General features: G+C 40.7%; 4 protein-coding genes across 6 annotated transcripts in view; 2 read left to right on the forward strand and 2 right to left on the reverse strand.

Moving 5' to 3' along the window:
- Window positions 1-27,998, reverse strand: part of NT5C2 (5'-nucleotidase, cytosolic II) — a 307,851-nt gene that overhangs the window by 221,472 nt on the left and 58,381 nt on the right. The window lies entirely within an intron of this gene.
- Window positions 520-14,691, forward strand: TAF5 (TATA-box binding protein associated factor 5). 2 transcript variants are annotated; one of them, XM_004265891.3, is made up of 11 exons: window positions 520-1,109; window positions 3,019-3,256; window positions 6,493-6,808; window positions 7,583-7,746; window positions 7,854-7,989; window positions 8,698-8,818; window positions 9,569-9,698; window positions 11,411-11,575; window positions 12,332-12,509; window positions 13,138-13,315; window positions 13,642-14,691. In XM_004265891.3, the coding sequence occupies exons 1-11, from the start codon at window positions 551-553 to the stop codon at window positions 13,857-13,859; spliced, it is 2,403 nt and encodes an 800-aa protein (XP_004265939.1). In that variant the 5' UTR covers window positions 520-550; the 3' UTR covers window positions 13,860-14,691. The 2 variants fall into 2 exon arrangements, with proteins under 2 accessions (XP_004265939.1, XP_004265940.1); XM_004265892.3 differs by lacking the exon at window positions 11,411-11,575 and having other exon boundaries at window positions 534-1,109.
- On the reverse strand, window positions 14,683-19,999 carry ATP5MK (ATP synthase membrane subunit k). The gene is made up of 4 exons (XM_012531587.3): window positions 19,842-19,999; window positions 16,328-16,423; window positions 16,151-16,243; window positions 14,683-14,786 (listed from the first exon to the last, which is right to left on the reverse strand). Exons 2-3 carry the CDS (start codon window positions 16,412-16,414, stop codon window positions 16,154-16,156), a joined length of 177 nt encoding a protein of 58 aa, XP_012387041.1. The 5' UTR covers window positions 16,415-16,423; window positions 19,842-19,999; the 3' UTR covers window positions 14,683-14,786; window positions 16,151-16,153.
- PDCD11 (programmed cell death 11) overlaps window positions 20,076-27,998 on the forward strand; it is a 41,920-nt gene continuing 33,997 nt past the window's right edge. For both annotated transcript variants that reach the window (XM_004265889.3, XM_033421105.2), the window contains exons 1-7: window positions 20,076-20,192; window positions 21,518-21,636; window positions 22,623-22,754; window positions 23,825-23,992; window positions 25,492-25,653; window positions 27,139-27,262; window positions 27,763-27,944. In XM_004265889.3, the coding sequence (XP_004265937.1) occupies window positions 21,529-21,636; window positions 22,623-22,754; window positions 23,825-23,992; window positions 25,492-25,653; window positions 27,139-27,262; window positions 27,763-27,944 (876 nt within the window). In that variant the 5' untranslated portion in view covers window positions 20,076-20,192; window positions 21,518-21,528. The remainder of the gene's footprint in view (window positions 20,193-21,517; window positions 21,637-22,622; window positions 22,755-23,824; window positions 23,993-25,491; window positions 25,654-27,138; window positions 27,263-27,762; window positions 27,945-27,998) is intronic.

A 27,998-nucleotide genomic window follows, 5' to 3' on the forward strand; every position in this document is an offset into this window, starting at 1 on the left:
ACATACATGCTGTAAAGTTCACAAAACGTAAGCGTGCAGCTCAATTAATTTTTACAAAGCATAAATTGAAAAAAAACAAGTAACCGCCACCCAGATCAAAACATAAAACTTTACCAGTATCTCAGAAGCCTCCCTGTGGTAAATAGTATATGCTTTTAAATTAAAGACCTGGATTCGAATCTTGATCTGGCATTTTGTCTTTAGGTCTTGGTTGAGTCATCTGTAACGTGAAGATAATAGTACCTTAAAAAACTGTTGAATTAAAGGTCACAAAATGTAAAATGTCTATCGCAGTGCCTGAATATATCTGGTCTATAATAAACGTAATTATTATCGGGCAAAAGCACAAGGCAGTCGCCAACTCTCACTTCCTGTCTTTTTGTCACTCACTTTTGAAAGTTGCTCTTGCTCCTATTCCTTTTTCTTCTCCTTTCTCGCCCCTCCTACTGCCGTAAATGGCCCTCCAGAGCTGTCGTAAAATGTTCCTCCCCGCCCTCCATGTGGCGAAAACGCAATCACGCTTGACGGCGCAAGGTGGCTCAGCCGCAAGATGGCGGCGCTGGCGGAGGAGCAGACGGAGGTGGCGGTCAAGTTAGAGCCTGAGGGACCGCCGACGCTGCTACCTCCGCAGACGGGGGACAGCGCTGGCGAGGGTGGCGGCGGCACAACCAACAACGGCCCCAACGGCGGCGGTGGGAACGTTGCGGCGTCGTCGTCGGCCGGCGGGGATGGTGGGACCCCCATACCCTCGGTGGCTGTCTCCGCCGTTGCCCCGGCGGGGGCGGCCCCGGTGCCCGCCGCTGCTCCGGAGGCCGGCGCTCCCCACGACCGACAGACTCTGCTGGCCGTGCTGCAGTTTCTACGGCAGAGCAACCTCCGCGAGGCCGAAGAGGCGCTGCGCCGTGAGGCCCGGCTGCTGGAGGAGGCAGTGGCGGGCTCCGGAGCCCCGGGAGAGGCGGACGGCGCCGGCGCTGAGACGGCTAGCGCGCTTCTTAGTCGGGTCACCGCCTCGGCCCCCGGCCCTGCGGCCCCCGACCCTCCGGTCAGCGGTGCTTCGGGGTCCGCCGCCGTCTCGGGCTTAGCGACAGGTCCTGCGGCTCCGGGGAAAGGTGAGCCGCGGAGTCCCGGGGAGGCAGGGCCGGCACGAAGGGGAGCGAGCCGGGAAGGCAGAGGCTGGCAGGCCTGCACCTCTGCGGGCTTGTTTTGAATTTCCTGGGCCCGCCTCTAGGGCCACATGCCCGCCCCTTTCCCTGGTGCGCCGGCTGCGCAGTCAAACCCTCTTCCGAGCTGTCAGTTCCAGCGAGAGGCTGTGGAGAGCTGTTGAGCTGAGGGATGTATGGGGACGGTGGGCGCGAAGAGGCGGGGACTTCAGGCTTTTGGTCCCTTTCCTCTCATTTGGGCTCTTGAGCCTTGGGCAGGGATACATTAACACTAGCAATATTTGTACAGTTTTGTACTAACGTACTTTTACTATAAATACTTTATTATGTATCTTACTTTTCTCAGTTCCACTGTGAGGTAGACAGTACCTCTATTTTAGAGATGAGAAAACAGACTGAGAAAGGCCAAGGGACTTGCTTTGGACACACAGCCAGGGAATGATGAATATAGTGTAGCCAGTCTTTCTCAAAATATAGGCTAAGTAACATTGGTTTTAAATCTTTTAGAGGAATGCAGATTCTTGGGCATCACTTCAGACTTAGTGAATCAGACCCTGTGCAGGTGGAGTCCGGGAATCTGCGTTTTAAAATAAATGCTTCCAAGGGGTACTGATGTAGGGCAAAGTTTGAGAATCATTCACTTAGGAACAGGCGTTGGGCAGACCTGAGTTCAGTTTCTGTCTCTATTGCTTTTACTTGTGTGATGCTGATTGTTATTCTTCCTAAGCTTGAGAGTTTTTTTTCCCTCTCTATTAAATGGGTTATTGTGAGATTTAGATATAATATATGTAAAATATCTGGCACTGATAAGTTTATGCTTAGGTATCCATCCCTGACACCTGAGGCTTCCCCCCTCCCCTTTTGTATTTATGAGACCTAACTTTGCAGCGTTGCCAGAAGTGAAGTATGAATATGTAGCATTGTAACCCATAAGTGGAAATGTATGCAAATGTGATTGAGAGGAATCTTTTGAATGCTGAATTTTGTGAATGAACTATAAGATGGATGAATTATGTTGTTGGTTATTTTGCTGTAATCTCTCATCTCTTCAGAAACTTGACCTAGTTTTTAGATTGTAACTCAGAAACCAGTAGGGAGGAAAAGAGGCCATCAGAGTAAACTTCTAAAGAACTTCTCTAAAATTTGTGCAGTAAAAAGCATAACAGTACTATAATTGCAACTTAAAAATTTCCAACAAACTCTGATTCGATTGACAGATGTATCATTGTTTGGGATAGAAATATTACAAATAAATACTCATGCTTTTTGCCTTGAAATAATGGTTATGGAAATTGTTTTAAGCATATAAAATAGATTTGCCTTTTGGAAATATAAATAAGGCAAGTCCTTCCCACCATTAACATGCTTATATTTTATAGGGAGTGATAGATGTACATCTATGAAGGTAACAGGATAGGATGTGTTGCTGGACAGTTACAAAATATTTAGGTAGTTCAGAGAGCTGGAAATGTTACTCCAGGGCATAGCTTGGTGGTGGTGGGTGCCATTTGCACTGAGCCTTGAGAGAAGATTAAGATAATTGTTTGATTTGCACATACCGTGTTTTATAAAATTTGTCTTTAAAATAAGGTACCTCTAGGAAAAATACTGAATCTTTCTGTTATTGATTTGAAAATTTTATTTTAAGATATGGACAAACCGAAGGAATTTTGGATGGGTGACTGAAACAAAGTGAATCCCATTAAAAGATTATGTGATTGAGTTGGGGAAGAGCGTTTGAGAGGAGAAGGACAAACATCTGAGAAACAATTCACCTCTGGACCTTAGCAAAACAGCCTTAGTCTCTTGGTGCATGTCAGGTCACTTTCCTGAAAGTTATTTTTCATTTTTTAAACAGTTGGAAGTGTAGCTGTGGAAGACCAGCCGGATGTCAGTGCCGTGCTATCAGCCTACAACCAACAAGGAGACCCCACAATGTATGAAGAATACTATAGTGGACTGAAACACTTCATTGAATGTTCCTTGGACTGCCATCGGGCAGAGTTATCCCAACTCTTTTATCCCCTGTTTGTACACATGTATTTGGAACTAGTCTACAATCAACATGAGAATGAAGCAAAATCATTCTTTGAGAAGTATGTGAATTTATGTATATATATAATATGTATATATAGCTATATATATATAATGAATACACGCATCTGTAACTACACAAATGTAAGACTGCAACTCAAAAAGTACTTTATGAAGGAGAGGTACCTGGTGCTATGAGAACCTAAAATGAGGGATTTGATCTAGTTGCAGAAGTCAGGGAAGGCTCCCAGAGGAAGTGATGCTTGAGGTAGGATCTGAAGATTGAACAGGAGTTAACCAGGGGAAGAGAAGAGGGAGAAGCATGTGTGCAGGAGAAGCTGTGTGGCAGGAAGGATCATGGTAGGTACAGAGATGAAAGGCAAGTGTGGCTGGAGCAGAGTGTGAGGGTGGGGTGTGGTACAACAGGAAGCTGGCCGGTTGATTAGGGGCTGGAGCAGGCGGTTCTTGGGCCATATTGAGGGTCTTTGTTTATCCTCAGAGCAGTAGGAGGTTGTATTGGATGGGATTAGATTTGGCTGAGATTCACCGAAAAGTCAAAACAAGAGTGGCATAAATAAAAGTTTATTTTTACTTTTATCCTAAGAGCAATATGAAGCTGTGTTAGGATTAGATTAGACTGAGAGTGACTGGACCCCAAACAGTAGAGACTTGAATACGATAAAAGTTTATTTCTCTCTCTCATGAATGTAGGCAGTCTAGGACTGGTATGGAGTCCTTGATTATCAAGGACCCAGGCTCTGTTGATTTTGTAGCTCTGACATCCTTGTCATGCATTTTCCACCTGTGGTACAAGGTGATTCTCTGGCTCTAAGAAATCATATCAGTGTTACAGTCAGCAGGGAGGGCACACATCCTTCCTGGAAGTGACATATATTTCTCCCTTTTTTATGTCATTAGTCAATGGCCAAGGGAGGTAGGAAATATGGTCTTTACCTAGGTGTCTATGTGACAGCTAGTATTCAGGTGTTTTATTGTGGAGGAAGAAGGAAAAAAATGGATATTTGGGGACAGTGAGACATCTTTGCCAGAGAAGTCATTGAAGGACCATGTTATTATTAGATTTACATTTTGAAAGGACCTTTATGCAGTGGGGAGAACAGATGGTGGGGGACAGTGATTATAGATTGACCATTTTGGGGGTTATTGTACTGGTTCTCAACTGAAGGTAATATTATGCCTCCTTCCTCTGGGCTGTTTGAAACTGGAGGTGATTTTGGTTGTCGTAATGACTAGGCTGGAGGATCAGGTGTCTTAGGGATTCCAAAAGTTCCAATACGTGCAGGTAGTCCCACTTAGCAACAAATTGTTTTGCCCCAGATACTAGTCGCAACCCTGTTGAGAAACACTGGACTAGGGTGTGATAGCGTTGGTGAAGGGAAGTAGACATATTCCTGAGGCACTTGGTGAGTGATTGGATATGGAGGTGTAAGGGAGATGAAAGTATAATTGATAATCCCTAGGTTTCTGGCTCCCCTGGCTGGATAGGGGTGCTCTTCACTGAGGTAGAAAACCCTAGAAGAGGACTGGTTTTGTCAGGTTGTAGAATAATCTTGAGTTCAGATTTGTTTATGCCTTTGACTTATTTAAGAGATGTCAAGTTGATAGATGGAGGATATATAAGGCTCTGAACTTAGAGGAGAGGTAGGGACTGGAGCCATAAATTGGAGTGTGTGCAATATTGATGGATAGGGATGAGACTGTCTAGGAAGGAGCATGAAATAAGTCAATGGGAGGGCTAGGCCTGGACCTCAAGGAACTCCAGCATTTGGTGTAGAAGAGAAATAAAAGGAGTAGAAGAGATGACCAAGTAGAAGAGATATAAAAGGAGAGGCCAGAGGAGTAGGAAGAAAACCAGGAGAGTGTTAAGTTATAGAAGCCAAAGAAAAGGAGTGTTTAAGAAGGAGGCAGTGCTTAACAGTTTAAATGAGAGCTCTTTGGTACAAGCAATAGACCCAGAAGCTAGAACTTGTCAGGTAACACAGGTAGTGGTAATAGAGGAACAATACAACTCAGGACTCCTGGCTTCTGTGTCATTATATTCATTCATTATTCTACAGTGCCTAATAGAAAGTATATAAGGCAAATGTTCTGTAGCTCAGTGTTTCTGAAAGAAAAGATTATGGCTGATGGTGACAGAATTTCTAAGCTAATTTTTCTTACAGTACTGTCATCAAAAAACCTTCTCTTCCAGTCTCATGGTGTAGCCATCTCCTCACATAGGAAGCTGGAATATCATAGGGGACTGACTTTCTGTGTCCTTGTCATGGACAGTCTCAGCCCTTGCCAGGACCCATGCTCAGATGAACTTATTGGTGGCGACTAATACAACACCAAGAGGCTGAGATTTCTAATTTCATTCAAATCTTAGACAGAAACTCTTAATTCATGTCTTGATGAGTCATAATAGTGTAGCACAGGTAACAGTTTAGGAATCTATTGGCTATGTGTCAGAGCTACAGTCCTAATATCTTATGTTTAATTTGTTTTCTAAATGTTTTTGCATTGCTTGCTGCTCTTTGTGAGTGTCAATATATGATCTTTACATTTTATTTTATTAGGATAATTAAGATTTGTAGAAACAAAAGTACATTTAAATTTAGTAATTGTCACCAAGGCTGAAAGCTTTATTTAATTGCCTTTGGTAATGGTGAGTAAATGGGAGTGCTCACTGTTTGATATCAACACGTTTGTTCTTTAGTCATGTTATTAAAGTACGGATATTTAATCTTTATATCTGGTATTAAGAATATGCGAAATCACTAAAAATGATGGGTTTTGTGAGAATGTCATGTGTTGATTATTGTTGAGAGGCTGGGTGATAGGTACACTGAATTCCTTATAATAGTTTCTACTTTTGTATGTGTTTGAAATTTCCCATAATAAAAAGTTTTAAAAAGTGAGTTTTGAGAGAACATAAAATTTAGTAGAGCAAAGTTTCTAACATTTTCAAATGTCTACCAATGGTGGCATTCAAATGAGACTGTCTGCCAATGGTGGATAGCTTATCTTTCATTCATTTATGGTATTTATTTCAAATTCTCTTAAAATGTTTATGATGCGTTTATTTCATTAGAGAATTAAATTGGTCATTTTTAGGATGAATTCAGAACTGAATTGTAATCATTTTGAAATGCGTTACTTCTTATCCTACAGCTTAGTCCACGATTATTCAGACTACTACGTTGAAAATATTCTGGGATGTTTATAAATATATGGGGGAGAGGCAGATCCCTTAACGATTACATTGAAAAATGACTTTTTAAAATCACTGAAACAGGTTCCATGGAGATCAGGAATGTTATTACCAGGATGACCTACGAGTATTATCTAGTCTTACCAAAAAGGAACACATGAAAGGGAATGAGACCATGTTGGATTTTCGAACAAGTAAATTTGTTCTGCGTATTTCCCGAGACTCGTACCAACTCTTGAAGAGGCATCTTCAGGAGAAACAGAACAATCAGATATGGAACATAGTTCAGGAGCACCTCTACATTGACATCTTTGATGGGATGCCGCGTAGTAAGCAACAGATAGATGCGATGGTGGGAAGTTTGGCAGGAGAGGCTAAACGAGAGGCAAACAAATCAAAGGTATGGGAATAAACCTAAGAACTATATAATGCAGATTATGAAAAATTGTAGCATTTCCATCTACATAATTTACACATTTTTCTTATAGCTAGTTTGGGAATAATATTACACTGTATACTAAGTTTCATGTTCTAAGGATGATGTATATATTAGTGAGAATTTGGGAATGGATGCATTTAACAGAACCCTGACTACATTGGCAGAAACAAGTAAGAGTTTTTTCTCACATAAAATGAATTAAAGCAGAAGGCCCTCCTAGGCTGGTGTGAGGGCTCCACAATGCCATCAAGGACCCTGGCTCCTTCTACTTTCTGCTCTGCCATCTTCAGAATGTGGCTTTCTTCATTGTGCTCACAGGTGGCTATTGCAGCGGCAGCTTTGCATCTGTATTCCAGGAAGGCAGAAGGGGGAGGATGAAAGACATACCTGCTGAATCTCTCCCTTTTTATCAGGAAAACAGTATTTTTTTCTAAAACACTACCCAGTATTTCTGTGTGTACATCTATTGGCCAGAATGATATTATATGGCCATTGTATGGCTTCAAGGGAGCCCGGCAACAGAAATGATTTTATCTGAGCATACTGCTGCTCCAACAAAATCAGGGTTCTGTTAGTAAGGAAGAAGGGGAGATTGGCTATTGGGTAGACAAGTACAGGATCTGCTTCAGGATATACATGACCCTGTTGTAATTGTGATTCCTCCTATCAAGATATGAAAAGGATGTATTAATGAACAAAAAAGTAATTTAAAAAATTGGCTCCTTTGACTTGTAGGTATTTTTTGGTTTATTAAAAGAGCCAGAAATTGAGGTGCCTTTGGATGATGAGGATGAAGAAGGAGAAAATGAAGAAGGAAAACCTAAAAAGAAGAAGCCTAAAAAAGATAGTATCGGATCCAAAAGCAAAAAACAAGATCCCAATGCTCCACCTCAAAACAGGTGAGGAAAAAAACCTCAGGAACATGTGTGGAAGTTTAAGACAATGTTATAGATGGTTCAAGTTATTTAATATTCAGAGTAATTTCCAGTCTGTTTTTCTTTCACAGAATCCCTCTTCCTGAGTTGAAAGATTCAGATAAATTGGATAAGATAATGAATATGAAAGAAACCACCAAACGAGTACGCCTTGGGCCAGATTGTTTACCCTCAATTTGTTTCTATACATTCCTCAATGCTTACCAGGTTGGTAAAATGATTTGGCACTTTCTGGGAGAAAATTAGGAGTCATGAAAAACAGTGATTACCATTAAAAGTAACTTAGATGTCTTAACTAAAATGAAGATTTCTTCTTTAAACTCGATATAAATATGGCTTAAAGACAGCAGTTAGGAAAGGAGAATTGGATATTGCTCAGAATAGATAGAAGGCAATGTTTAAAAGACCTTTAGCGACTTGTAGGTACCAGAATCTTGCTTGTATGTGTCCTTCATTTCACTGATCAGAATTCTGCTAGCCTTTGAAAAAGGAGGAAGCTATGTGGTTCATCTCTCTTGAACTTAAGTACTTATGTAAACTTAATATATTTTATTAAGAATTCTTCATATCTTTATGTCTGTAAGCCTCTATAGACATAAGGCTTTATAATAGGCTGCTGAGGATATATTTAGTAAAGTACAAAAATGATTAACATTTGCTTTATATGATGCACTCCAAATTCAGAGGGCAAAAAGGGGTAAATGACATGTTCTCAAAGTAAGTGCTTTTGAACAGTTGATTTCAAAGGAGAATGAAATCTCAAATGATCTTTTATATGAGAAAAATAGCTATCATTATATATTCTCTAAGATGTGATTATAATTTTTTCCCTAAAACAGTATCATTTAGTGTGTGTGTGTGTGTGTGTGTGTGTGTGTGTATATTATATATACATATATATTTTTTAATTGGCAGGGCCTCACTGCAGTGGATGTCACTGATGATTCTAGTTTGATTGCTGGAGGTTTTGCAGATTCAACTGTCAGAGTGTGGTCTGTGACACCCAAAAAGCTTCGTAGTGTCAAACAAGCAGCAGGTAACTGACATGACCTGTCAGGATATAAGCTCATTGTTAGTTTACACCAATCTTGATTCCAAGAAATATACAGAAGACATTGTGATCTTAGCAGAATTTCACTTGATTTTACTTTAAGTCAAAACGGCTAATAACATTGCCAACAGTGAAAAGTGCATTGGAGTGGCAATCAGGAGACTGGGGTGCTAGTCTGGTTTAATTTCACTGGTCCTCAGTTTTCTCATCTGTAGAATGAGGGCATTAGGCTAGAAAACTCCCTAAGGTTAAAAATCTAACAGTTTATGATTGTTTGCTTGTGAATTAAAAAAAAAAACCTTTAAATAGTGGGAGAGTACTTTCTGTTTTAGCCATAAAAATGGCTAAAATGAACTAAGACCAGGGTTACATTTTAAAGAAAGTTTCTTGCTAACTGTATTGTTAAACAAGATAATACATTTTCAATAGTTTATTTTAATATTTCTGTAGTTTCCTTTTGTGAAACATGGTGATATAATGGATAAATTTGAGTTTCAGCCCTAGTTCCAACACTAAATAGCTGTGTGCACTCTGGCATATTATTAACTGTTCTGAACCTCACTTTCTTCTCTTATACACTGGGATGATAGCACCTAATTTAGAGGCATTAGCACAGTGGTTGGTATGTAGGAGGAACAGTTCAAATGTTAGTTCTTCTCCTGAACTGTGATGTAATTGCCTTAAAATGTTTTAATGAATGTACTTAAAAAAATTAACATTTCTGGACCATTTTAGATCTTAGCCTCATAGATAAAGAATCTGATGATGTCTTAGAAAGAATCATGGATGAGAAAACAGCAAGTGAGTTGAAGATTTTGTATGGTCACAGTGGGCCCGTCTATGGAGCCAGCTTCAGTCCAGATAGGTAAAATACAAACAAAAAAATTAAATACTGCTGTATTACATTGAGATTATATGAAAGTTAACTACTGGGAACATTATGAGAATGTTGGGGAAAATTCCTTTAGAAAAATCTTGTGGTTGCCTATCATTCATTATCTTTTTTTAAATTTTTTTTTATTTATTATTTTTTTTGTGGTACGCGGGTCTCTCACTGTTGTGGCCTCTCCCGTTGCGGAGCACAGGCTCCGGACGCGCAGGCTCAGTGGCCATGGCTCACGGGCCCAGCTGCTCCGCGGCATGTGGGATCTTCCCAGACCAGGGCACGAACCCGTGTCCCCTGCATCGGCAGGCAGACTCTCAACCACTGCGCCACCAGGGAAGCCCCATTATCTTTTATTATTACTATTTTTTTTGTAGAGAACTATTTTATTATCCTTTAAAAATTTTTTTAAATTCATTTTTATTGGAGTATAGTTGCTTTACATTGTTGTGTTAGTTTCTGCTGTACAGCAAAGTGAATCAGCTATATGTATACATGTATCCCCTTTTTTGGATTTCCTTCCTATTTAGGTCACCACAGAGCACTGAGTAGAGTTCCCTGTGCTATACAGTAGGTTCTCGTTAGTTATCTATTTTATACATAGTAGTGCGTTATCTTTTAGCATCTTGCCCTCTGCTGATTTATCTTGGGGTACTAGTGTATAATACCCAAATTTACAGAATCAGGATACATAGCTTCAGTGTTTGCTGGTTATAAAAATCAACTTTAGTTTTGTGTAACTCCAGTAGGGGTTGAATTGCTTCTTTGGGTTCTTTCTTTGGGTTTTGTGGCTACTGCTGTCTTCTGTCATCTCCAAATTCACAACAGATTACTGATATTAAAGGCATATTACCTATCAATTGAAGATTTATCTTTGTATAATCAAAAGAACTAAGAGAATACTGAAAAGGGAATTTGAAAGCCACAAATATGTGTTTGCCTATTTTTCATGATCTCTAACATTCTGTAGAAATGCAGGGAGGGTATTTTGTTATCATAATACCATCTGTATCTTATTTTATAGATAATAGCTTTCAAACCATCAAGATTTTTATCCTTATGAAACTTTGAGAATGAGGATTTTTGTTATTTTATAGGATTAAGCCAGATGGTACATTTTTACTTGAGGGAAACTTCTGATTTCATTGAAAACCATAGTACTTTCTGAGTAGTTCAGCTTTTCTGTTCATTCCTGAAGAAAGCAGAGTATTATTCTCGCGTCTATAGTGTTTTTTGTTTTGGCTTTTTTTTTTTTGGTCCAAAAGATGTTTACTTTTAAATTCTTACACAACTTTTACAGGATATGAAAATAGCATCTCCATTTTAAAGTAAAAAATTAAGTTTTAAGTGACATATCGCATTTCTTAGAAGCCTTTCTCAGGTGACCTTATTTGATCATACTTTTTGTCATTACCTCTTCGGTATTTTTTTTTTTTCGAATAACTGTGATTTTCCTCTTAATAGATGTTTTTAAAATAATCTAGCCTCATTCAGTAGGTGCTTGGTAGATGTAGAGTGTCACAGCTAACATTAGTACTTTCAACTCTTGTTATCTACTGTGAATTTCATGTATAAATTAAAAGTGAGATGTAGCATGTCAGTTAGCTATGTTTAATATATACAAATGTACAGAGAAACTGGACAGGTAACTAAGTTATTCTAGGAATCGAATGTACTACCTTCTCTTCTCTCAGGAACTACCTGCTTTCCTCTTCAGAAGATGGAACTGTTAGATTGTGGAGTCTTCAAACATTTACCTGCTTGGTGGGATATAAAGGACACAACTATCCAGTGTGGGACACACAGTTTTCTCCATATGGATATTATTTTGTGTCAGGGGGCCACGACCGAGTAGCTCGGTAAGAACATTATGAGCTTAGGACTGGGCCTATTCAAGGAACGGAATGGTTTCTTGTTGGGAATTAGAAACTCCAGCCAAACTCATTTTTGCTTGTTATTCAGGATCACATTTTGAGAACGTCAGCATTTATAGGTCCTTACTTGAAAACGAATTTGGGACAGGAATATTACTATGTCTGCAATTATGTCTATACCAAGAGTCCATGCCCTCCCCTTCCCCAACCGTATGCTAAACCTTGTCTTTTAGAACCACTGTGAGCACGTTTATTTCCCTGTCATCTCCTTAGAAGTTGAGGATGAGGTGTCTTGGGTTAGAAACTAATTATGTGGTGGCCAAAACTAGGGAAAAATACTCTTCTATAAGTTAGACTAGGAGTTGGAGTGGGGGGTGTACATACAGAGAACTAAAGGATTATAGAATTAAAAATTTTTTGTACCGTGTCAATTAGTTTTTCTTAAGAATGTTTAGGGAGTTCCCTGGCAGTCCAGTGGTTAGGACTCTGCGCTTTCACTGCCGAGGGCACGAGTTCAATCCCTGGTCAGGGAACGAAGATCCCGCAAGCCGCACTGCGGCCAAAAAAAAAAAAAAAAAAAAAAAGAATGTTAGGCTCAGTCATTCCATCTGCTTTCCCTCAGGTAACTAGTGAGTGGGACCCATTTGGAGCTAACAGTTCACATGGTTGTTTCTATATTGATTTTGGCATTTCACAGTTAACTAATTACCTTCTTTTGTTTTCAATAATTTTTTTTAAAAGGCTCTGGGCTACAGATCACTATCAGCCTTTAAGGATATTTGCTGGCCATCTTGCTGATGTGAATTGTACCAGATTCCATCCCAATTCTAATTATGTTGCTACGGGCTCTGCAGACAGAACTGTGCGGCTCTGGGATGTCCTGAATGGGAACTGTGTAAGGATCTTCACTGGACACAAGGTATTTTATACCTTCATTATTCCAGCGCACAAGGTTCTTTTGAGATAAAAATAGTTTAAAAATTAACCAGATGGATGGACCTAAGAGTCTGTCATACAGAGTGAAGTAAGTCTGAAAGAGAAAAAAAATTCCATATGCTAACACATATATGGAATCTAAAAAAAAATGATTCTGATGAACCTAGGGGCAGGACAGGAATAAAGATGCAGACGTAGGGAATGGACTTGAGGACATGGGGAGGGGGAAGGGTAAGCTGGGATAGAGTGAGAGAGTAGCATTGACATATATACCCTACCAAATGCAAAACAGGGAGTGGGAAGCAGCTGCACAGCACAGGGAGATCAGCTTGGTGCTTTGTGACCACTTAGAGCGGTGGGAGGGAGGCGCAAGAGGGAGGGGATATGGGGATATATGTATACATATAGCTGATTCACTTTGTTATACAGCAGAAACTAACACAACATTGTAAAGCAATTATACTCCAATAAAGATGTTAAAAAAAAACTAACCAGTGACACATTTTAAAGATACTATTCGCACCACTAAACTTTATAATTCTAACTTTTGTCTTATTTTCTTAGGTATTTTTAACCCTATTTTTGATTCTTTCCATGGACTTCTTTTCTAGGGACCAATTCATTCCTTGACATTTTCTCCCAATGGGAGATTCCTGGCTACAGGAGCAACAGATGGCAGAGTACTCCTTTGGGATATTGGACATGGTTTGATGGTTGGAGAATTAAAAGGCCACAGTGATACAGTCTGTTCACTTAGATTTAGTAGAGATGGTGAAATTTTGGCATCAGGTAAATGACTAGATATGGCTTTGTGGTAAAGGGTCAATGGTATATTTAAAGGAAGCACTGAATGACCATTGCAAAATTAAGTCCTGCTGTTTTCTAAGTTTTGCTTCTCCTTAGCCACGATTCCAGATTGTTACCCTATATGTATGTTGACTTCTCAGGTTAAAACTACTGCTTGAAGTGCTTCTTTAGAGGGAATAATAGTTATTAATCAAGTTCAGATTTTTTTCACCAGAAATAAAAAGTAAATGCATAAAGCATACTTGACAGAATCTCAGAATCTAAATAAGGCAGATGCTACTAAATGGTTTCCTTTGATTTCCCCTTAGGTTCAATGGATAATACAGTACGGTTATGGGATGCTATCAAAGCATTTGAAGATTTAGAGACTGATGACTTTACTACAGCCACTGGGCATATAAATTTACCTGAGAATTCACAGGAGTTATTGTTGGGAACATATATGACCAAATCAACACCAGTTGTACACCTCCATTTTACTAGAAGAAACTTGGTTCTAGCTGCAGGAGCTTATAGTCCGCAATAAACCATCGGTATTAAAGACCTTTGGAAGCTACTGTTTGAAAAAGGGAGACTAAAAGCAAATACCTCAGTGATTAATATTTAAGCTACAAAGAATGTTTTGTCTATATGGATCTGGAAGTATGCTGCTTGGAAAATCTGAACAGGATAGTTCCACATTTCTATAGCAACCACATTTAACTAATTTCCGTTAGTTGAATAAGAGGTATTATGTTCATGGAGGGGACATTTATGGTGCTTTGGATTTTGTGGAAACTATGCATCGCCTGTTCAAATGCTATTTTAATTTATTATGTTTAGAAAAAAATCAGTTGATTTCAGTAATTCATCCTGCTTCAAGGTTCAAATTGAGTAATATAATACCATCCTGAATTTTAGCTGAAGAATTCTATAAGCATGTATGTTCCTGCTGTAAAAATGTAGTTACTGTATGGCACTCAAGTACTATGTTAAATGATCCACTAGCATTTTTGCTTGGCTCATGATTAGTGGAATGTACGTTAACTGGGTAGGGTGAACTACAATTACTTTTTGAGAAATAGATGAAGTACAACCATCCATTGACATCTGAATTTATACCGGTTGGATTGAGTGCACGCAAACACTATAAACCAGGTGAAGAAATTAACTTCCATGTTCTACTTCAGCTAAAATGGCTACATACAACCTAGTACACTTGAAGTCAGACATTTCAATTGCTTACCTCCAGTACTGAGCCTTGCTTTGGGAAACTAAAAGATTTAGACCAAGTCACTGCCAGTTTTTGCCTTTGTTGCATTTTGTACAGTTTTTATATTTTTGATATCTTGTAAATAAAGACAACCAGCTTTTCCAGGTTCATAATTTATTGTACAAATTGGGTATCACATGATGAGCTGACATTAGCTTCTTCAGGCATGGGAACTTAACAGATGACGTACAGTTGAGAATCCTATAAACAAAACAAAAATTGTTTAGACACCAATGTGTTCAACTCTACTTTTAAGACATTCAGTAATTACTAGTACAAGACTATCCGTGAACCCCCCTGAAATTGAATGCAAATTCATTAGATTCTCAAAGGAGTCAGTAACCCCCCAAAATTTAGGTGTCTCTCAGCTTAATACAATTTAACACTCCCCCTTAAACAAAAGAGCTGCCAATAATTCAGTATGATGCTAAATGTATACCATTAGAAAAGCCTAGTACATAGAGTAACATCTTTTTTCATAAAGTAGTATTTTAAACAGTAGAAAACAAGGAGGGTGGTATTATCCCCATTGTAAAAACAAAGTTAGGAGGAACCTAACATGAAAAATTGGGCAAAAAACTACCTGTTTGTCAGGAACAAGCCATGGACCACTGCATTCTGGGATATGCAGTCAGTCCCTTAAGGTCAATAGTTTTGTGACTGGAAAAGTTTTTAAGAGGAGAGGAAAAAATTTTCTGTCATGGAGGGCTACATTAGATAAAGATCTGGGTTTTGGGTTTTCTGCACCTCATCTACCACCAACACAACAAATATTTACTCAAGCAAGGGCAAATGGGGGTTGGGTGGCACTATAAGAAGAAAATGAAGTCTAGGGGGATTTAAGGAAAAGACAGAATGGCTTACATAAAAATTGAAACTAGCAAAAACCAAGATATATTTGCAACTGATTTAAAAGGCTGGTTAATAACTATTAAGAGAGCTTATACAAGAGAGAGAAGGTCTTCACAAAGATAAAGTCCCAAATGTTAAATGAGAAGAACACAGAGAATGTTAAGAAAAATACAAGTGGTAAACAAATGGAAAAAACATACAACTTTATCAAAAAGAAATTATTTTTACTCCTCAAATTAACAAAAATCAGAAACTGATGTTATTCAACACTGCCTGGGGAAGAAAGCTAGGCGCCCCACAACCCTCTGGGAAAGCGCTTCACCTTAAGAAAACAATCACAGATACAAACACTTCATGCTCAAAGGCATTCATTGTAATGTTATTTATATTAAGAAAAAATTCTAGTAGGAGACATTTCCTCTGTGAAATAAATCATATACCCATGAGCACTCATGCATTCAAATTATAGAGAACATGCATGTTATAAGATAAAATTACAGATATGGATCATAGCCACTGGAAACCAAACAAATATATTAAAAAAAAGCTAAACTGAAATGTTAACGAAAATTGTCAGGGTAATGGGGACATGGACAATATTTTTCTTTTTTCTTGATTGTAATAAATTTTGAACAATATACTTGTATAGTGGGGGGGGACCCCTAAGATCAAAATGGCAAAGTTATATAAAGTTTTAAATGTTAATTTCTTACCATTTATGTTGCTTTCACAGCTGGAGTTTTTTTAGACCTTAACTTAAAGTATAAAACTATCAAAGCAATACCTCCATATGTGGCCAGTACACACTGAAAAAGAAAGGAAAAAGTAAACAAGAGTTGTTGTCACATCTTATTCTAAAAGAACTGCTTAAAGGTATCATTAATACTTACATTCATTCTCCCTGTGAGAGTGTAAGAGTTGAAATATTTTTTGATACCAGTGAATTGGTACTGGGCATCAGTTTCTGGACCTGCCATGATTTCAATCTTTTAAAAAAAGAAAGAAAGCAACAAATTGGTTTGGATGCAATTTAAAAGAAAAAAAATTTTTAATTAAAAAATCCAAAAAAATTCATTGCATATAAATGTTGTAAATTTTATGTATGCCTCACCCAACAAAGCAGCAGCAAAACGGTGGAAAAAACCTTGCTGATAAGAGAAACGTTTGGAAGGAGGACTTTATCTTGGTTGTTATCACACAACACTCCAGAATATATATCAAATCACTCAGCACAGGAAGAGAACACAGTAGTCTTTAAGTCCATCCTCTGACTCAATACTGGTTGATGTTTTCATTCCTGGCTCTATCTATACCACAGTACACTGTACCTGGAATTAATCAGTTTTAAGACTAGCTGAAAGCTGGAGCTTGTGATACTTTTCAAAGTTCCTCAGAGGGGTAACCACCAACTAAACAGCTCACCTTGCAACCCCTCTTTTTACAGTTTTTCTTATAAATTTAGGACCTCCATGGGAAGGGGGAGAAGGGATCATTTACTAAATGGAGTTGATACATACTAACTATTGGTGTGTGTGTGGGGGGAGCTGAAATCCTTACTCCTTACACCAAAACAGATCAAAAGATTTAAATGTAAAAGTGAAGCCAAGATATCCTGAAGAAAACATGGGCAAATATTTTAATCATCTTAGGGAAGGGAAAATATAAAGGTGGCCAAACGCAAAACGGTAAAACATACATCACCTAATGATCAAAGATGTAAAATGAGACCAATATTTAGCCATCAGACTACAAAGATAAATTTATGATAATTAGCAGTAGTAGTGGGAATGTGGGAAAATAAGGATTCTCTCTGTTGCCTGGAGGGAGTGTAAACTGGTACAACCTTCCTAATATGCAATTCTTCTGCAACAGCTATCAAATTAAAAACTTAGCATACCCTTTTACCTAGCTGGTTCATTTGTTTGCCAGAAATTTATCCTTATAGAAATATTACAAAGTAGAAACGTATAGTATGGTTCAAGGATGGTAAATGAAATACAGTTTATGAGAATAAATAAGAACTAGAAGTCCGTCTACAGAAGACTAATAAGTGATGGTTTTCACTGAAGGAAACAGAATGCATGGAGATCTTTATATATAGACATGGAATGATGTCCCCATGCACGCAGATCTTTATGTACTGACATGCAAACACGTCCCAATGTCATGTTAAATATTTAAAAAATCCTATTTCTGGACATTATAGAGCACATCAATGGTTCTCAAAGTCTGGTCCCCACACTGTCACTATTCATGGCAACTTGTTAGAAATGCAAATTCTCAGGCCTATTTAATCAGAAGGACCTGAGTCCCAACAATCTGTTTTAATATGCCCTCTAAGTGATTCTGATGTATGTTAAAAGTTTGAAAAACACTGCAGTAACAGAAACAAAACGAGATGCTTATTAGTAATTATATTGGGAAAAAACCCTGAAAGAATATATAGCAAACTTTAAAACGGGGTTACAGCTATAGAACCTATGTATTTCACAAAGGCGTGTATTTCTTTTATAATAAAAAATAGTAAAGGCACATTCAAAGGTCACCAGAACAACACTCGAAAATTCGTCTGTATGACCGCCTATCTACCACGACCGACGCCACGCCGAGTCGATTGGCAATATAAACGAGCCGGTCGAGGTCCGGTCGAGATTGGTAGGCAGTGGCAGTGACTCAGCTGGCTCTTGATGAAATGGAAGCGGGAGAGACCTGCGAGGAAGTTGTTGCTATGGAAACTGGCACTTTCCAGTTTACCATTCAAAGGCCTGCAGAGGCATTCACGTGCATAGAATTGGCAATGAAACTTTGGACAAATGACCTTAATTTTGAAAACTGTTTCAAGAAAGTTCTTGTAGCAATGAAGGATTCCAAACTTCCCTGGGCCACCTTAGGGGCCTTGGCCAGTTCAGGCCAAGTAGGAAAATCTCCATTAAAGAAATCTTTATGATATAGCTTTCATATTAATTGTTTTATTTTAGTAAACTTATTAAACACATGCTTTCCCATTCATCTTCAGAACAGATTTTTGGATTCTCACAGTATCAAGTAGGTTTCTCGGAGAAACCCTACAGAAAACAAGGGCTTAACTTTGTCCAATTATTAACTGATAATTCCCACTACCTTGTGTTTAACAAACATTTTCAGAAGGTGAAATGGTGTCCAACTGAAACAATATTAAGGTGCTTTAAACTTCTCTCCACACAATATGGAAGGAAGGCTGATGTTTCCAATATTACACAGAGGACTAATTCTGACTGCAGGGAAAGGCACAGTACAGGAACTGCAATTTAGTCTAGGTTGTAAAGAAAGACTCTTAAAAAACGCTGAGATGGAGGGGAAACAGATAAACTGGAGCAAAGCCTGCAAGCACTTGGGTCTGCTTCCTCAGCAAACTGCAGGTTACTTTTGGGCAAACATCAGGAATCCTTGTGTTAGATGGTACTTTGTGGAATAACTGAACTGAAACTTGCTTTCCTTCTGAGTCATACTTCAGTTTAGAAAGACATTAATGAAAAATACCTAAACTGTACTAATTGCTAAACTGTAGCCTATGGCAAAGTCTAAGCGACGGGGTCTTCGCTTGTTTCTAATTAAGCGGCGAACTGCTATTAAATATAATTAATCTTTCCACGCCTCTCTTCACCTGTAAAATGGGCACTTCAGAAACTACCCTCGCTACTTTTTTTTCTCGGTACCGCTGTTGTGTCGGACCGGACACCTACCTGGATTGGTGAGATGACGCGGTAAAGGAGGCAAAGACGAGGGAGAGCCGCTCACGTACCAGAAGCAGCCTCTTGCACTTAAAGGAGTTTACAGCTCTCTGTTCTGCCTACTCCTAGGAAAGGCCTTCCCCACTGATCGAACAGATTGAAATCTAACCCGCTTATCGCGGGCTCGGCGAAGCGCAGAAGGCGGGCTACACTCACTCGCGCTTGACAAAGGCTGCAGCGCAGCTAAAGGAGGCCTGGCTGGACAGCTTCCTAAGCACAGCTCAGTGCAAACAAACTGCTTTGGGCATACAGTGGGAAAGAGGTTAACATGACCAGAGAGGGTCAGAAGCCCGAGTTCTCATCCAATATTACGTCACTGGGTGACCTTGGGACACTCCCTTCGCTGCGGGCCTCATTTCTCTCCACTGGAAAATGCATTCTAAGGGCCTTTATAAACTGGGGGAAGGGGGCCTTTACCTCGCACCAAAGCTTCCCAGCCACCGTCCGAACCCTCACGCCCGGCCCTCATTTTCTCTAATTTCTTTTCCATTCACCATCACTCTCCCCGCCCCCCACGTCCCCCACCCAAAGCGAAGACCTCGCGATGTGCCCGGACCAGGAAACGGTCGGATTCTAGGCCAGCCCCACAAAGCGGAGCCGCGAGGTCCGAGCCCGGGTTCCCCTCCACACCCACCTTCCAAAACGCACAGACCCCGCTGCAAGTGTCCTTCAGCTGACGAAGCCGCTCCTCTGCCCCACCGGAAGAAGCCGCCTCCCCCGCAAACGTTCAACGGGCCTTAAGGATTAGGCCCTCTGTGCCGACTGCCTACGGCTCTAAGTCCCGCCCTTCCGCTTCCTGTCTCTAAATCTCTCTCCCCCACCCCACCCCGCCCTATAGGACTCGGTACCGCATACTGACGGAAGTAGGCTTTGAGCCCGCCCACGCTTCCGGAAGAGCCGAGTTGGGTTGCTGGTGTTCTAGACTCCGCGTGTGTGATTACAGTGGCTCGGCCTCCGAAGTAGAAGTGCTGGCGTCCCGGGGCTGGTGAGTGGGGGAAAAGGCGACAAGGGTGGAAACTTCGTGGCTTCCAGGTCTGTCCCAGGACTAGGTCCTCTGGATCCCTGCCATGCACCCGCAGTGCCGGGTGAGTGGTTGGGTTCCGAAGCCGGCTCTGCTGGAGTGGTCCCTGTAACGTCAGAATATGTCCCCAGGAAGTAGCTCAAGACCCTTCTTTGTCGCGGGATCAGTTTACTCTTTGAAGCTTCAGTTTCACCTTGTCTGAAATGAGATTAAGGGTCAAATGCCTAGCAAACTGGACGGCATTGCTTGTCCTATTTCTACCAAACACATCCATTCCTGATTCCAACTCCTAGGCTCCCTCTAGGTCTTCACCTCTTTCACAGTCTCAAGCCTTTTTAGATTCCTGTTCCCAAGTGTCTCTCAGAACCAACCCCTCCTATTTTCTATTCTCACTTATACCTATTCAGTAGTTCTGGTTCTCATGATTTCTCTGTTGTACTGCAGTTGAATCCTTGTACCCGGTGTAGCTTCCTTCAGTCCTATCTCCCTGTCCAATCTATAGCCTGAAGTATATATATATTTTTGTTACTGTTCTGTCTTTCCCTCTTCTTAAGGCTCTGACTTGCCAAAGTGAACGTTAATCTATTCACACCTGATGAAAGATCTGACACAAAAAGCCCAACGTGTCTTTTAAAATTTAACTCCAATTATTATGGTTTATTCACCTTGTAATCTAGTTGAACAATTCTTCAAAGAAAGACAAGAGCAAGCTTTTGAGCAGCTTGACAGACATATTGCTGGCGCTTATCAAAATAATTGTTTTTTTCCTATTTCCATGCCTTTTCTCGTATTCCTTCTGTTTTTCCCTTTCCACCTGTCAAAATTTTATTAATCTTTTAACATTCAGCTCAAAAGCATCTTTTTTAGGAAGCTTTCCTCCTTTGCTGAAGCCTCATTATTTCCTACCTCCTTGTTGATAGTTTATAATCTGATTTGTATTTTAGATCCTTTGCATAATTGTTTTATCTTCTTAAAAATGTGCGTATTCTTTGAAGGTAGGGGGTTATGTATTCATCTGTGTATCTGTGACTTAACTGAAGCTGCTTAATGATATTTAATACATTGAAACTAACTTCTTTTGCTGGAGAAAAATGTGTAGACTTGTGGTTTTGAAGCAAAGACCTTTGGAAAGACGAATTATGGATTATCTGTTGCCTGGCATCAAACCATCCATTTCTTAGTCCTGAATGCTGTCCAGCACATTGGTGCTAGAAGGCTCTATCTCTTGCCCGTTGATCACAACCTTGACACTAAGGATACAACTCACCAATTCTTTGCATTGTTTTTAGGACACCCAAACATGGCAACCATGGAAGAAAGCTTCCCCCGAGGGGGTACAAGAAAAACCCACAAATCAGAGAAAGAGAAAGCTTTCCAGCAGTCATTTGAACAAGACAACTTATTTGATGTAAGTGGTGTGCTTTTTTGATAAGACTCACTGAACACTTTCTCTCTAGTGTCCTTTTGGAGAATGAGCCTTGTTTGAGAATGTGTGGTTTTCCAGATTGGATTCTTGTTGAAGTCAACTTTTATAAATTAAACTTGTTAGAGAGTCCATGCCACCACAAGACTATATCCTTTGAAGCATGGCATTTAATATTTGAGTTTGCAGTGCCGTTGTTTCTTTCTTTCTTTCTTTGGCCACGTCACCCAGCTTGTGGGATCTTAATTCCCTGACCAGGGATCCAACCCGCGCCCTTGGCAGTGAAAGCATGGAGTCCTAACCACTGGACCACCAGAGAATTCCCTGTTTCTTATTCTTAGAAACTTACCATGTTGATTAAGGATGGAGAGAAAACAGTTTGATCACTGCATTTTTGAATGAGGTCCTTGCTGTGTAAAGCGATCATAATTTGCAGTAGAATTTGAAATCTTCACCTAGAGTAGGTTGCGCTCCAAATGCTAGAGGGATGGTAACTAACACTTGATTGTATGGTCTCATGTCTATTTTATGTAATCTTTCCAACTGTACTGTGTAGTAGAGATCATCATTCCATGGTGAGGAACTGAGGCTCAGAGAGGTTATATAATTTAGCCGAAATCACACAGCTTGTAATGATGGGGATAGAAATGTAACTTGGGTCTTCGTGACTCCACCTTTTATTTTCTTTCACTGTTCCAAATTGCTTCTCCCAGCGGGGAACCCCAGTGCTCATCCCAGTCAAGGGAGGAAGAACACAGGAGAGAAGGGGCTTTGAGAACAGAGCTCAGATTTTGGTCAAAGGGAGAATTGCTGTTAGAACAGGAGATTGGCGTTGAGGCAGGAATTAAAGGAACAATTGGGAGTGGGGTAGAGTAGAAGGGAAGACAAAGCAAGGTGACAGATGACCTGAAGTTGGAGGGAAAGGCCAGGATTACTGGTTTTTATTCTTTTGGGTCTTTTGCCCCCTTTAGATTTCTACTGAAGAGGAATCCACCAAAAGGAAAAAGATCCAGAAAGAGCCAGCAAAAACAAAAAAGTTGAAAGTTGAAAAGAGAGAAAGCAACAAGTTTGTAAGAGAGAAGTTTGAGATCCTTAGTGTGGAGGTTTGTCAAAGTTTTTTTTTATTTTTAACATCTTTTTTGGAGTATAATTGCTTTACAATGGTGTGTTAGTTTCTGTTTTATAACTGGTTTTGTTTTAAACAAACTCTCTGAGTTGCTTAAGTCTGTATATGTTCTTCTTCCTTTCCTCTTTCCTTTTTTCCTTCATTCTTTTCATATAAATATGTGTGTGTAGCTTATGTCTTTAGAACTTCTTCCAGTTTTGTTCAGAATTGAGCATTATTTCCTTCAATTATTAACCAGTGCCTGTGATCATGTGTTGTTTTTTTAGTTTTTCTTTTTAGCTGCTGAGTCCCTCATCCCGCCGATGCCCTCATGGAACTTGTGTTTTAGTAGAGTCATAGGTTAGAACTGGCAATAACTTTAGCAATCACTCTAATTCTTCCCTTTCATTTCATAGATGTGGAAATTATCTCAGAGAAGTGAAGCAGTCTTATTATGTTCCTTAAATTTTTAGATAATTCTGATACACATTAGTTGTAAAAAAAGAAAAAAAAGTCAAATGATAGTGAAGGGAAACATATAGATTCAGCTTGCAGAATTATTTTCTTTGTCCTGTGTGCTACTTAAAAAAAATAATTGTTTAACTTCATGCCAACATTAGAAAACTAAAAAATTTTCCATAAAATGTGATTTCCGGCTTTTTTGTAAAAATTTGAAAGTGCTGACAGTACAAGCTCGCACTCCCTCATGTTTGTAGGGACACAGAGCTGAATAGTGGTTACGCCCTTTAGACCTGGCATGCACCCTCCAGACTGACTTCTGTCTCCACTGACATTCTGTCCTGCATTGTGTTGCCTGCTAGGCCTTTGAGTTTGGGCTGCTTGGAATAAAGGAAAAGGCGAGCGTGCCCTCCAGCACCCTGCTGGAAACACTGTTGTATAATTTCGATCTTTCGTGGTGCTCAGATGTGTGATGAGTGTACTGACATGTACACATATGTGTCTCGTAGCTTTTATATGTCAGAGTTGGGACTAGAAGCCAGAACCCCCCCAACCTCCCCAATCATTGTTCTCTTCCCTGTTGTATACATTTCACTCTTTCTCTTCTAGTCCCTGTGTGAGGGGATGCGGATCTTGGGTTGCGTGAAAGAGGTAAATGAACTGGAACTGGTGATTAGTCTCCCCAACGGCCTCCAGGGGTGTGTGCAAGTGACTGAAATCTGTGATGCCTACACTGAAAAGCTGAATGAGCAGGTGGCACAAGAAGAACCCCTGCAGGTATGGGAAACCCGCATGAAATCTGTAACTGGAAATAAGTAGTACACCAACAGATGTAAAATGACAACTTTGCTAAGTGTTAAGAAGGAAGGGTACAAGGTACCAAGAGAGTTTATAATAGGGAAATTTTTTTTTCTTTTCTTCTTCTTCTTCTTCTTTTTTTTTTTTTTTAAATAAGGGGATTTTGACTTAGCCCAGGGAACCTGGAAGACTTGCCTGAGGAAGGGATGCCTGAGCTGAGGTAGGAAGGATGAGGGTATGCTAGAGAAGGAAGGAAGGGAGTTCAGGCAGAAGGAGCCCGATGTGCAGCAGAAGGCTAGTGTGGCTAGAGCAGAGAGAGCCGGGGAGAGTGGAGTGGGATGGGGCTGGAGGGCTGGGTGGAGGCCAGACCATGTTTAGGATTGTTTTTCTAGAATCAGTGGGAAGCCCTTGAAATGTCCTCACTGGGGTGGGTGCCATGTAGACAGCACAGAGACTGAATTGAAGAGGCATGCGTAGCTGCCTAGAGACCAGTTAGGAGGCTGCTGTTGTAGTCTAGGGTCTTGAGATGGATGGATTTACTGAGGGCTGAGGAGGTAAAGTCAGCGCTTAGTGACGAATTCCATATGGGTGGCAAGGCCGAGAGACGTGTCAGAGGTGAGTCCTAGGTTTCTGTTGAGCACGGCTTGACAGTTGGCCATGCCATCCTGAGACAGGAAACCCTGAAAGGGACCTGGATTAGGAGAGATGATCATGATTTGATTTTCTGTTACGTTTAGTTTGAGGTACAGTTGAGACAACCAGTAGATAGGTGATGCTGGAGCTCAGGGACGTTTGGGTTAGAAACATGAATGTGTTAGACTTCTTTGTATAGGTGGTAATTGAAGCTATGGAGAGGGAAGAAGTTGCTTAGAGGGAGCACACAGAGGGAGAAGAGACTGAAAGACCGAGCCTGGGGCAAATACTATATTTTAGTTGCTGAATAAAAGGAGAGTTGCTGTCAGAAGAAGGTGGGACCAGAGACACAGAGAAGAAAAATGGTGAACGAAGGGTTGGAAGCCGGGAGGAAATGCTTAAGGAAGCAGCACCAGAGTTAAATGCTTTGTAAAGGTCATGTGAGAGAAGGGCTGTAAAGTGGACTGTTGGGTTTAGCGACATGGAAGTCATTGGAGGTTTTGTTGGGAGATCAAGTATGGAGTGATGGGGGTGGAACTCAGATTGCAGTGAGCTGAAGAGTGAGGAGAAGATGAGGAAGTAGAGACAGTAATTGTAGACGATTCTTTTAACACGTCATTTTACATCTGCCCATTGCGTGGAGATGTTTGGAGACCTTAAGCTGTAATCCAAGACTGTGATATGGCCACAGGCCGCTTCCTTTGTGGGTGAGCAGTTACTCCCTTCATCTGCCTTTTGGGCTCTTTGGGATCTGAGGATGAGACACCGCTGAGCCAGGACCAGGCAATGAATTCTCAGTGCAGGGGAAGGGTACGTATCAGGTTTTTCTCATTTGTATTCTGCAGGACCTGGTCAGCTTGCCTGAGCTCTTCTCACCTGGGATGCTGGTGAGATGTGTGGTGAGCAGTCTGGACATCACAAAGAGGGGCAAAAAGAATGTCAAGCTGTCTCTGAACCCCAGAAATGTCAACAAAGTGCTGAGTGCTGAGGCCCTGAAACCCGGCATGGTACGTCTCTGGCGCCAGGGCAGAGGAGCAGGCAACATGCCTTCTCCCTGTCCTGCCTCCTGGGGTGTGTCTAGACTACCTTTCACTTTCAGCTTAACTGTTACACATGGGCGTGAGTCTTTTCCTGGGGGGAAGGTCGCCAGGGTACTTTGGGTACTTAATGGAAATTGAAGACTTGAACCTAATCACATTACCCTGGAGGGGATAAAGGGAAAGCAAGCCCAAGATTTGCTGGTAGGGGGAAAAAAATGCTTCCAAGGAATCTTAGCAAGGGTAAGAAGGAGTTCCTTGAAGTGCCTTCGTTACTGAGACTTCTTCACAGATTAAGTCTTTTTCAGAGGCCACTGGCGTTTGTGGGGAGAGCTTGAGGGCTGCTCTCTGAGAGCGAGAGACAGGGTAGACAGGGCAATTAGACTGTCAGCCGTACTAATGGATGATCCACTACTGAGTCTCCCAGTCCTGTGGAGGTTCAGGAGAAATGTATCCCCACTCAGTGCCTCCAAGTCAAGTAGGTACAAAACACACTCATATAAACTATACTCACTTAAGAGGAAGGAGATCAGTATGATCTTGGAACGTTTGGTTAGAAGTGGTGGAGTTTGGACCAGGCCCTGAACGTTGGGTAGAGTGGGGAATAACAGTAAGCCAAGCTGTAGGAAATTGACAGGTATTGAGAGGCCACTGTTTGACAGGTGCTGTTTTAGACACTTTCTCTGAAGAAATTTTCATAGCAACCCTGTGAGGCTGATAGGTGTCCCTCTTGTACATTTGAGAAAACAGACTGAAAAAGGTTTAAGTGACTTAAGTGGCCAAACACCAAATAGCTAGTAAGTGTCAGAGCCAGATTTGAATGCCACAGTGCTTCCCGTGAAAGGTAAAGGAGGTTGGCAGGATTTGGGGGGGGACATCTTGGAGGTGCTTAGAAAAGACTTGATGACAGCTAGAAGGGTAGTTCTGGATTCTCATTAGTCATGGTGCTGAGAGTGCTGGCACTGCAAGGCCATCTGGTTTATCTCTTTGCATAACATGAAAGTCTTTCCTATCTTTTGAAAATCCTCCAGGGGAGAATCCCCTCTCTGTCATTCCATTATTCAACTCCTCTCTGTCTACAAACTATAAGATCCTTCAAACCCTGGGAGAATTAAAGTTGATGTCTTTCCCTCTTCTATCCTGTAGTGGGACTGAGGGTTTTTTTCTTTTCTTTAAAAAAAATTTTTTTTCAAGTATAATTAATGTACAATATTATACAAGTTACAGGTGTACGTTATAGTGATTCACAATTTTTAACGGTTAGACTCCATTCATAGTTATAATAAAGTATTGGCTATATTCCCTGTGTTGTAGGGATTGAGGTTTAAAGTTAAAAGTGAGAGGATGTATGGGATTATGGGATGGTGGGAACAGTCATGTTTGGTAGTGGATGTTTGTTATGTGTCCCATGACCTTTGACTTTTGAACTTTTGGGAATGCTTTGCCTTCCTCCAGCTGCTCACGGGCACTGTGTCCAGCCTGGAAGACCATGGCTATCTAGTGGACATTGGTGTTAGTGGGGCCAGAGCTTTTCTGCCACTGCAGAAAGCCCAGGAGTACATCCAACAGAAGAACAAAGGTGAGAGGAAGAAGAGGGACCAGTCCATGGTAGTGAGGTGGTATATGGGGGATTATATTTAAATGCCACTTTGGTGAGTAAAATGCAGAATGCTGACCCTGACGCATGTTTGGCTTTGCTAAAACCAACTGTTAATCTTAGGTGATAGAAAAAGGGAGATGTATGAAGGGTCAGGGCGTGGCAGTCTCATTAAGATCTGATGGACCAGTTTCACTTTTTCTCACTTAGAAGATTCCGCTGAAATTTGGGCCCCCAGAGCCTCTGAACCAGTACTCTCTCGCCTTGTTGAGGTTTTCATATTTTTTTTGTGGTAGTTGATTCCAGATCAGTCAGGGTCATTTCACGCCCTTCTTGTAGTTGGTCCCTGAGAAATTGGGAATATGGGGAGTATTGCATGGTAACTGGGCAGGTAGGCCATGGATCTTTCAGGTATCACTCGAGCCCAAGTTCAAAGTCCTTCTCATAATAGGTATTTTTCCTTTTGGGGGCTGGACTTGCAGGTGCTAAATTGAAGGTAGGTCACTACCTGAACTGCCTTATTGAAGAGGTGAAAGGCAATGGAGGAATTGTTAGTCTGTCTGTTGGTTACTCAGAAGTTTCTGCTGCCATTGCTACTGAGGAGCAAAACTGGACCCTCAACAGCTTGCTACCAGGACTGGTAGTCAAAGCCCAGGTACAGAAGGTAAGCCGTTCATTGTTACTACTATTTTCTAAAATAAAAATAATTTTTATTAAA

This window comes from Orcinus orca, chromosome 14 (assembly GCF_937001465.1).
Source record: "Orcinus orca chromosome 14, mOrcOrc1.1, whole genome shotgun sequence".
NCBI classification, from domain to species: Eukaryota; Metazoa; Chordata; class Mammalia; order Artiodactyla; family Delphinidae; genus Orcinus; species Orcinus orca.

What these genes read in the sequence shown, in the direction of transcription:
- TAF5 (XM_004265891.3), top strand. Translation starts at nt 551, where the DNA reads ATGGCGGCGCTGGCGGAGGAGCAGACGGAGGTGGCGGTCAAGTTAGAG. An exon ending in GGATCTTCACTGGACACAAG is followed by an intron (nt 12,510 to 13,137) that starts GTATTTTATACC and finishes CTTCTTTTCTAG; the next exon opens with GGACCAATTCATTCCTTGAC. An exon ending in TGGTGAAATTTTGGCATCAG is followed by an intron (nt 13,316 to 13,641) that starts GTAAATGACTAG and finishes ATTTCCCCTTAG; the next exon opens with GTTCAATGGATAATACAGTA.
- ATP5MK (XM_012531587.3), bottom strand. Translation starts at nt 16,414, where the DNA reads ATGGCAGGTCCAGAAACTGATGCCCAGTACCAATTCACTGGTATCAAA. An exon ending in CTCTCACAGGGAGAATGAAT is followed by an intron (nt 16,244 to 16,327) that starts GTAAGTATTAAT and finishes TTTCTTTTTCAG; the next exon opens with TGTGTACTGGCCACATATGG.